The 10,409-nt window shown below is 40.1% G+C and overlaps 2 protein-coding genes across 6 annotated transcripts in view; one reads left to right on the top strand and one right to left on the bottom strand.

Annotated features, from left to right (window-relative positions):
• Nucleotides 1-996: 996 nt before the first annotated feature.
• On the top strand, nt 997-5,951 carry Crebzf (CREB/ATF bZIP transcription factor). 5 transcript variants are annotated; one of them, XM_021168680.1, is made up of 4 exons: nt 997-2,306; nt 2,520-2,597; nt 3,643-3,711; nt 5,410-5,951. In XM_021168680.1, the coding sequence occupies exons 1-2, from the start codon at nt 1,231-1,233 to the stop codon at nt 2,533-2,535; spliced, it is 1,092 nt and encodes a 363-aa protein (XP_021024339.1). In that variant the 5' UTR covers nt 997-1,230; the 3' UTR covers nt 2,536-2,597; nt 3,643-3,711; nt 5,410-5,951. The 5 variants fall into 5 exon arrangements, with proteins under 5 accessions (XP_021024339.1, XP_021024338.1, XP_021024341.1 ...); XM_021168679.1 differs by having other exon boundaries at nt 3,643-5,951; XM_029479473.1 differs by having other exon boundaries at nt 1,008-2,306; nt 2,520-3,711.
• Nucleotides 5,952-8,916: 2,965 nt separating this feature from the next.
• Nucleotides 8,917-10,409, bottom strand: part of Tmem126a (transmembrane protein 126A) — a 6,766-nt gene continuing 5,273 nt past the window's right edge. The window contains exons 4-5 of the mRNA XM_021167970.2: nt 9,749-9,863; nt 8,917-9,155 (exon numbers count right to left, since the gene is read on the bottom strand). Coding sequence (XP_021023629.1) covers nt 8,963-9,155; nt 9,749-9,863 — 308 coding nt within the window. The 3' untranslated portion in view covers nt 8,917-8,962. The remainder of the gene's footprint in view (nt 9,156-9,748; nt 9,864-10,409) is intronic.

The raw sequence follows: 10,409 nt of genomic DNA on the forward strand, positions 1-10,409 counted from the left end.
TGGAAGATGTCATGCATACTTTTACAGAGAGTTTCATGGTGGTCAGGTCATATTGTTGCATACACTCGATTATCAGCAGGAAACTCTTCCGTCAAACTGTGCTTTGCTTAAAAATGCCTAAAATTAAGAACTCCGGGACCATACTCTTGAAATTTGAATCAACACTGACTACTGAGTGTGTTAAACTGAATTACATTACTTTGTTTGCCCTGGTGGTTGCAGAAGCCCCTCCCCGCCAGGCACTATTGGCCCAATGTGTAGTGAGGCTTAAAAGAAGAATTCATTACATCAGTGCGAGGAGCATGAACTCATTGAATAAAAAGTGAAGTGTTTTGTTCAAGACTTTGTCTTTTCAAAAAGCTGGTATTTTAAAAACGGAAAAAGCCAACGGAAAAAGTAACTGCCATGACTTGACAAAAGAAAAAAAAAGCAGAAAACAAACAGCAAAACAAGAGACCAGTAAACAAACCAACCACCCACTCTTGGCAAACAAGCTAATTCTGCAAGTGATCCTTATTGCAAAAGCAAATGATAAAATAAAAATGATGTAATAATGACAATAATAGCAGTAATAGTATTATGAAAGATCATTTTCTGAGACTAAGGCCCTCTGAATGTCGCCTGGGGAGTTAGTGTCAGTACGTGACTGCGTTTCTCAGAATTTGGTAACACTTCCGATTTGAAGTCTTTTGTTTTAACGGGGACTATTTCCATATGCGTGCTATTTTGTTTGCAGTTTAGAGAGAAACAGCAAAAATAAAAGCGTTCACAAAAACAGTTTTTTATATAGCTACGTCAAATGTGTCTAGATGTCATATTGGATCGAGGAGAGTGGTACCGGGTAGTACCGATGAGTGAGGGGGTGGAAACTAGGTTTTATTGTGTTTCGCCTGCTTATGACATCACCGCAAAGCCGAAGTTACTGCGTCTCGAAAGCACTCGGAATCTCGCGATACTCTGGCTGGAGCGAAGCGCGTTTTTGTGGGCGGGGTGGGCAGAGAGTAACTTCCGGCCAGGCCGCCGTCTGGGTGGCGCGGCCGAGTCCTCCCGCGGGCCTCGCCGCTTCGCGCTTCCACTGCCTTCCCCCCGCCTCGTGCGGGGGGTTGGGCGGCCGCCGGAGGCCACTCGGACTTTTCCCCGCGCCTGCGGTCGGCCCGGCGCCGTGGCTCTGCGCGCGGGGGGCCCGGGGTCGGAGTGGCTGCGGCCTACCCGGGCCCGCCGCTCAGCCCCATGAGGCACAGCCTGACCAAGCTGCTGGCAGCCTCGGGCCGCGACTTCCCGAGCCGCCGCGACAGCCGGGAGCCGCCCGCCACGCGCGCGCCGCCCCGGGAGCCGAGCGGGGCAGCCGCGGGGGCGGAGACGCCGAGGCCGGGATCGCCTGACCGCGAGCAACCTCACGGGGACGGGGACGGGGGCGAGCCGGAGGCCCGGAGCGGGAGCCGCGGCAGCGTGGCCGTGCGCGCGCCCGCGCCCTCGCCCGTGAAGATGGAGGAGGAGGAGGAGGAGGAGGCGATCGCCATGGTCCCCAAGGAAGAGCCGGAGGACATGGACTTTCTCTCCGGGCTGGAGCTGGCCGATCTGCTGGACCCTCGGCAACCGGACTGGCACCTGGAGCCCGGGCTCAGCTCGCCCGGGCCCCTGTCCTCGTCCGGCGGAGGCTCGGAGAGCGGAGGCCTGTTGAGGGGGGACGACGACGACGACACCGCGGCCGCCGAGATGCAGCGCTTCTCCGACTTGCTGCAGAGGCTGTTGAACGGCATCGGAGGTTGCAGCAGCGGCGGTGACCGCGGCGGCGGGGAGAAGAGGCGGAGAAAGTCCCCGGGAGCAGGAGGCGGTGGCGCCAACGACAGCAACCAGGCGGCGACCAAGAGTCCCCGGAAGGCGGCGGCGGCCGCTGCCCGTCTTAATCGGCTCAAGAAGAAGGAGTACGTGATGGGGCTGGAGAGTCGGGTCCGGGGACTGGCAGCCGAGAACCAGGAGCTGCGGGCCGAGAATCGGGAGCTGGGCAAGCGCGTGCAAGCACTGCAGGAGGAGAGTCGCTACCTACGGGCTGTCCTGGCCAACGAGACCGGACTGGCTCGCCTGCTGAGCCGGCTGAGCGGCGTGGGACTGCGGCTGACCACCTCCCTCTTCAGAGACTCGCCCGCCGGCGACCACGACTACGCCCTGCCGGTGGGGAAGCAGCCGCCGGAGCCTCGGGAAGAGGACGACGCGGCGGGAGGAGTGTGTCTCCATGTGGACAAGGATAAGGTGTCGGTGGAGTTCTGCTCGGCGTGCGCTCGGAAGGCGTCGTCGTCTCTTAAAATGTAGGGTCAAGTAATCTGCTCTTTATCCGCGTTTACCCCTTTCTCCTCCCTTACACCATGTCAAACACCTTAGTGGGACATCTTCACCGGACGCATTTCAGAGGCGGAAAAAAAAAGTAATATTAAATCTTTTAAGTGTTTAGCTAAAAGCATGAATGTGACACTGTAACCAACTCCTAATGATAACCTGTGACTATTAAATCTCTCTGACAGTTTCTTTTTTAGGTGATTTCCTTCCTGCCAGGCTCCGTTGTAGGGGTTACAGAACAGTCGTTCCCGCCTCACAACCTGGTAAGGATCCATCTCTTCCCGTAACGCTCATGCTCTGCAGCTTAGCCTACTTTAATGGGCAGACATCTCAATGTGTGTGTGTGTGTGATATCTTTTTTTGTTTGTTTCTTTTTCTTTTTGAAAGGTGGTGGGAGGGGAATCTTAATTTGGGCCTTGTCCACCCTGGAAACAGACTTGTGCTGGTCATTAATGTACTTAAGTTGCTTCTGGTTGAAATAGCTGTTAAATGTGTCCCCTTGTTCAGAGTTGCGTGTACCTAGCTCTTCTGTCCCCAGTGTGGACATGGCCTTGGATGACATCGGTTCCAACTGTACACTGAAACCTGCTAATAGAGATACAGTTTGGAGACAGTCAAACAGGTGAAGTTGAATGGAAGTTCCGAGTTGTACAAGGTGCAAATTGGAATTCCAATTGTAGAGCAACTTTTCAGAGGTTGACAATAAGTATTGAGGCATGCGCAAATGTGGTATTTTTTTGGAGATGACAAATCTCCTAAAATACTTAAGAATGCCTTATAGTTTTCAGCAGAAAATGCAGAAATACAATCTATTTAAAGACCCTAATATCTCACCACTTGAGAAGTTGGAAGTTAACATACCCATCAGATTTCTGTGTTTTAATTAGAAGATGATAAATGAAATGTTTCTTTGAGGACCAGCACAGTAATTACTAATCAATGAGTATGAAGAAATTGTTGAAAGTATTTTTGTTGTATTAAAATTTAGGCTAAATTTCTGTATGATTAGATATTGAAGGTTGTGAAATGTGAATGAAAACATGTAAAGTGAGGCTTCACAAAGAATCTTTTCTCCATATTTCTAAAACTTTTGTCCTGTTTAAAAATACTTGTTTAAATTAATGAAATGATTGATACCGTTTTTCCAAAGACGGAAAAGTCTTTCCTTAAAATACTGTTTATTGTCCACTTGTCTTAAGTGTGTGTTCTGATGCTCTGAAATGCAAGAGACATTAAATTCTTTGTGAAACATCACTGTTTGATAAAGGATATACGTATTTAGCATCCTTGTTTTTCTTTGTGCTAAAGTGGATACAGCTGTTGGGGCAGAAGAGACGGGACCAGCTGCTGGCCACATTTCCTGCTTTATTTTAAAAGGTAGTATAAGAAATAAGGAAACAGAGGTAATATCAGGGCTTCTGCTGTCTTTTATTTTTAAAATGTTCATAATCAAGTATTTTCCAGCAGTCCAAAGATGTAAGTTATTCTACATGTAAGATGTTTTATTTTGTTACTTGGTTATGGAAATGGAATCTTGTTCTTGCACAACTGTAAATGTTTTGTTGCTAGATAATATGATTTTGAGACCTAAATTAGTCTCTGGTTTTTCAGTCTATCACATTTTGTAAAATTCTCTACTGCACTTGAGCATGAATGGGTAGTAGCCAAACTCACAACTTGGAGTGACGGACCTGCTTCTACAAGGGTAGGATACAAGCCCCACAATGCAGCTGCATGGATTTCAGTGCCTATGAATTATATATATATATATATACATAGATATAGAAACCAAAAGTAGTTGGAAATTTATTTGAAATGACTAATTTGTGCTCTTTCTGAAGTATGTTAAATGTAGCTTTTGAAACAGAAGCCTTGAATTGAAATTTAATACTTGAACATTTTTGTATATATTTCTTTGTATATAATTTTGTGCAGAACCAATGACAAACATATGGTGTCATAATAAAATCAGGTTTGTTGATCTTTCAGTTATGGGCTCAAAGAATTTATTCATCTCTAACATGATATTGGAAAGTAATGGATGAAAATAGGAAAAATGGTTGTTAATATAGACTCAAAAGGTTCTGGAAGTAGTAAGTTTGTTTTCCTAAAAACTATACCATTTCTGTGGAATATTTTCTTAACCTCAGTGCTTTTCCTGCATTTGAAGTGTGGGCTTGGGGAAAAATAGTTTCTGAATTGGGATGTTTTAAAATTCCAAGTACAGAGTCTTAGGCTGTCATTTTATAAATGGCAGTTTGGAGAATTAGGAATTCTCAACAGTGGCAAGATTAGAGTGTCCTATTTTTAAAGCTGCTTTCTTAGGTTCCTCATGTCTTATTAACTGTGTTTTTTCTTTCCATTTCATTGTTTTTTTCTAGTTTTGGTGACAGTGATCTTTGTCATTTTTTTGCATCAACTCATGGTCTTGTTTTTACATGGTAACTGCATGTATTTAGGACCTATCAGGGGCTTTAAATAAATTTGATCATATTTATGTGTAAGCACATTTTACTGTAAATGTTTGGGTTTAATTTACAGCAGTTGTTTATTTCAGTGTGTAGTAAACAGTATCTTAAGTGTTCTGTTCACTACTTGTTAATTAAAAAAGTTATGATTAATATAAAACTGTTGTCTTACTATTTTTAGAAAACTGTGTTGTGAATAATTAGTATTTTGATAGTTCAGAAATACAAAATAGATTGCTTTGAAATTTTCAGGTTTGGGTGTATTTACTGTGATGGTTGAGAACAATTTAGTATTTGGGGAACTGTTTCAGGTTTTATTCTTGATTTGTACCTGTGTAAAAATGATAAAAAACCTTAAAATGTAGCTTTTAAATACCTGTCTTCCTATGGTAGTTAATATTCATACATTAATTGACTAACACATATTGGCATAGTATTTCTATCATAGTGACTTAAGTTTTTGTCCTTTTTTTAACCATACTTAAAAGTATGTTTGTTAAAAAATGTAGTCACACCTCTGATATATCCAACAAAGTATTCAAAATATTTTAAATATCTGTACATTTCATACTCGCTAAATTAATCTCTTTCTCTTCTCTTTAAACAGCTTAGCAGTATCTGCAAAAACGAATCTTTTCCTACAACCTGTTAACTGACTGGACTGATGGTAACAGTAATTGTGGGAGCCATGTCGGTCAAAAATTTGGCATCTGCTGAAAGACATGAATGCCATTTCCAAGGTCCCAAATTACTTCTATACTGATTACACTTTCTAGAAATGGAGATATGAAAAGATTCTCTGGAATGCTTGAAAGACTTAATAGAAATCCATGAGACTAAGTTAATTTTGGAACAAAATTACACCTCTTTTTTTTTCATTCATGGCAATAACACTAAATTTATCGCATACTTTAAAAAATTGTAACCATTGGAGAAGAGAATTCTAGAGTTTCATCAAGAAATATTAGATCTTTACACAATCAAGGACATTTTGTGGAATTAGATTTAGTGGGTTAGAATGACATAAATGAGCTAGCAGTGATCACAAACCTCATGAGTTTGTATTCTGGAATGGAAAGAGCCGCTTTGGAAGACAGACACGTTGCTGAGTAGAATAAAGTCCTTAACTAAAAGATTAGTGTCTTAAAATAGATGCATTGATTGTGTGTTTTGAAAAGGTGATTCAGATAACGTGTGGGTGCTAATTCAGGGCATCCTGAGCGCGTGTGCAATCCTGGGGTTTGGTATCTTCAGTGTTCTGAGTACTTGGCCTTGTTGAATGTGTTGAGGTTTCTGATGAATGATAGAGTTTCTGTTGTTAATTTCTGTGGTCTTCTGTAAGGATCTATATTCTGGATGATAAGGGTAATTCCATAAGTAAACACTTAGAGCCCAGTCATTTATCATTTGGAATATGCTAATGCACCTTCCTTCTGGTCTAGATTGAGTTATTTTATTTTTTGGTTCACTTAGGAAATAGAAGAGGGAGATGGTAGGAAGCAGTTAATTTACTCAAAGTTCATTCAGGTTGTTCTTTTTCTTGTATTGGTCTGTATGCTCAGTGCCCGTAAAGTAAAGGGAATTTCTACAGGCTTATCTTTAAAAGTGATCATGCTCTTATAGTACAGACCTTGACTACAACTCTTGACAGAACATAGTGCGGATAATTCACTAATAATATGTATTGTAATTAGGCATTTTGAAGGTAGAGATTATGAGCTCACAAATATAATCACTTTTCTTAACTAAATAAATGGTTCTTCAACATTGAATAGGTAATATTTGTATGTGGTCCCCCCCATTTGTATGTTAATTCTAAGTTTTGAGACCCACCTTTATATTTTTATTGTGCTTCTGGGTTAGTTCTCCCCCATTTACTTAGGAATTTAAAAGGCCACTACAAGAATTTAAATATTTGAATTTAAATACCATCATGTATGGGCTCAATTTTTAACCAGTCACCCTTAACTGTTTTACAATGTTATGTTTTTGTAAGAACTAATTCATAGGTACAGTCGCTATGTTTAGTACAGTGTAATTCTGCCAGGGTAACAATTTGAATTTTACTGTAGCACAAAAGTGTTCCCAAATTTTAGGATCAAATTCCTATACCTTTCTGGCTTACTTAAGAACAAGAGTTTGGACTTTAATAATAATGTGTATACATACATACTTAGATATGAGTCTGAATACTCCTAATGTCATGTGCTTAGTCAGCAGACTGCAAGATTCTAAGTAGTTTTAATAATCTGTCTACTTTAATTAGACAGAAATCTTAACCATTTTCCTCAGTGAGGCATTGTTCTTAGGTCTGAGCTACAAAGAACTAAGTTTCGTTAGGTTTTGATGTTACTCATAGTTCATGTCATGTAGCTGCCTCCTGAACAGTGTTTTTGGTAGACTTGTAGCAGTAGGCTAAGTGTTTATTGCTTAGTTGCTCATTTCTGTTGGTAAAAGAGAGGATTTGACTATGTAGCAGAGGAAAGAGGTTCACGAATCCTTTTGTGATGGAAAGATTAAACACATTCATAGCTAGCGTGTTAGGAGTCCTGAGACAGTTGTAAGCATAGTAAACAGTTTGCACTCATCAAACAGATTGATGTATATTACTGGATTTTGAATTACTAAGTTGATTATGCACCATCTGTGTTACCTAAGAAATCTAATTATATAGTAATTATATTTATTAAATTATTTTTACTTTGATCAATTGAATTATGCATTAAGTAAAAGTGAGAATGTAGGTGGGCAGCTTTGTATCAGAAAGCCTTTGCTTTTGCTATTATTCCTTGTAAAATAGGCAGTCATATACAAAACACATTTTCACATTGCAGTTAAAAGTAAAGCATATTAAATCTTGGGAACTCTAGAAAAGAGAGCAAAAGAAATCACATAACTAGCCCAATAAACACTTTTCTCTTAGAAACATCCCTCATACTTACACTTTAAAGAAACTGGATAGAGAATACATTTCATGTGCTTTTTGAAAGAACAAATCATAGCATTCTGAAAATTGCTAAATTTAACTAACATTTTAGTAGCGGCCTTGTTGATGGAGACAAGGGTCTTGCATTGGACTAGAAATTACTAGCTAACCTCAAACCTGAGAGAATGGCCCTGCCTTTTCTTCCCAATTGCTAGGCATGCCTGGGTATTTTTTTATTTCAATAAAAGCCTATTTAACAAGTCCAAAGCTACCTTTTCTAAATCAACAAGACACAGTTTTAAAAGAAGGAATACTTAAGATATGCTGTGAAAAACCATAGTTAGTATGGTTTTAGACTTTGGAATTTTTCTCTGTGGTGACTAGCTTGCTTTATGGAGAATTGATCTAATGTTTATTACCGAGACTATATCCACATTTCATGATTTTAGAAGCTATGCTTGTGGATAATATTAACAGTGCAAGTATTTGTGATAATAGGAATTGTTGGACAGTGTTCATTCCAGTTCCAAAAAAGGAGTTGTTTAAAGAAGAAGGGTATGAAACACTTGGGAAGAATACAGTAGATCACTCCAGAAACATAAATGATCTAAGGAAATGACTCCACAAACATACCTCAGAAAACAATCGATGGTAAGGATAAAGCTGGTACTGTGCTAGCGAAATAAAATGAGTGACAGGGCAGGAGAGGGGAGCTCAAGTGTTGAGACTCTGAAGAACTAACTACCCCATAATAGGTAGACGTTCCAAAGATAACTTTCTAAACTCTGTAGCTGCACAAGGACATAGGCCAGGATTAATCCTCTATGAGGAAACGTCCCGCATTAAGAAAAAAAGGAATACTTTTCCTTCCTGTTTGGGTTTGGGAAGATTGTGTTGATAATTGCTATGTAGTTATTTTTTTCTTCTTGTGTTTTATACCAAACTAAATGTTATAGTGTGAAGGAGTGGTGTTGGGAATGGATAAGAAACAGCATTGGGCAGACTAGAGAAACTAATTTTTGTTTGTTGAGCTAGGGATTAAACCCAGGGCCTCATCAATGTTAAAATAGTCAATCTGCCACTAATTTACACTCCAAGCCTCAAAACTATGCCCCTTTGGTAGCTTTCTTTTATTCTACCTTGTGTATAGTCTTTAATTGCCGGTCAAGTATTTTTAATGTTGCAGACAGATTATTTTCACCACTTTATTTTTGTTGTACATATTTGCTTCAAATCAATGAATTTCTAAGTCAGGTTCAGGTAACTGCAGGGCCTTTATGAGGAGTTTATATTGTCTGGACCCAAGATAGGATGCAAACACAGTCTGAAGCAAAGTAGGAAATAACATTTTTCTAAAGACAGGCTTAGAAACTGTAATCCAGTAATTGAAGATGTTTCCCCTCTGTGGGAGGGGACTTGATTCATACCTGTAAGGAAGCATATTGATGATCAGACATTGATCTTCTCCATTGTAAGTCTTATTGTAAACATAGCTACAGTCTTCTATTGGCATATATTCATTGTTTGGTTTCATACACACTTTGATTACTGCCATTCTCTTTTGTGTCTTAGTCTTAAAAAATGGTTCTGGTCTTTTTTTTTTTTTTTTTGCCTCTTTTTTTTTTCTCCGGAGTTACACAAAATAGATTGCTACAAGAATTCCGAGTAGCTGGAATTGTGGGAGGCTTACAGGTAGCAGTTTTCTGATAGCATATTTATTCCTTTAGGACAATGTACAAACTCTCAATGGTATTTTATATGCTATAGCTGTTATGCTAGACCTGCAGCACTAATACTGGCTTGTTTTCTAGTAAGCATTTAATACACAAATAAAGGTTAGTGACCTGAACGGAAACACCAAGAGGCACAGCATGACAGAGTATCTTAAAAACTCCTTGAGGAGGGAAACACTGCATTTAGTCTAAATGACTTAACATGAGGGTATATTTGCTTTTTTAAAGTTCAGAGTTCCTTAGGTAGTCATATAATTGACGGCTTTTAAATAAGAAAACAGTCCTACCTGGCAGCAAGGCCCCCATTGACAGGTATAGCCAAAAGGACAGGGTACAAACCACCCATAACCAAACCAACTAGTGCACCCCGTGTTGTGGTACAGGTTTCACAGTTCAAATCACCTAGGAAATAAGTGATGGTTATGATATTTAAGTAAAAATGATTTAAAGAATATAAGATTCACATCTAATTTTCAGTGACAAAGCAAAAATGATCTTGGAAATGTGCCCAAAGGAATAATTACAGAGGATGGACTGTAGCTTGGTAGTGTGAATACATGTATTAAGGCCTTGGATAGGAAATACTGAGAAATGGGAAGACTCTGGATTCTCAGAATTTTGGATCAGTATTTCGGAGAAAACACAAAATTGACCCCCTTGGCCCCTGTGATGATACGTTTGTTTTTAATCAGGAGGGTCATACACACCTAACAGGACACACAACAGAAAATATTTAGAACACATGGTACAGTAATAAAGTTAAAACATTTCTCTTTTTGCTAAATACTACCCATGCACATGGTACTTAAGAGATTACAGAGTCATTACCACAATATACTCTTATTTTAAAGAACTTCCATACAGAGATAGTTCAGTTAAGAGCAATGGCTGTGGGCTGGGCAGTGGTGGCACACACCTTTAATCCCAGCACTTGGGAGGCAGAGGCAG

Source organism: Mus caroli, chromosome 7 (genome assembly GCF_900094665.2).
Source record: "Mus caroli chromosome 7, CAROLI_EIJ_v1.1, whole genome shotgun sequence".
NCBI classification, from domain to species: domain Eukaryota; kingdom Metazoa; phylum Chordata; class Mammalia; order Rodentia; family Muridae; genus Mus; species Mus caroli.

Excerpts from the sequence above, each read along its gene's own strand:
- Crebzf (XM_021168679.1), top strand. The coding sequence starts at position 1,231 with ATGAGGCACAGCCTGACCAAGCTGCTGGCAGCCTCGGGCCGCGACTTC.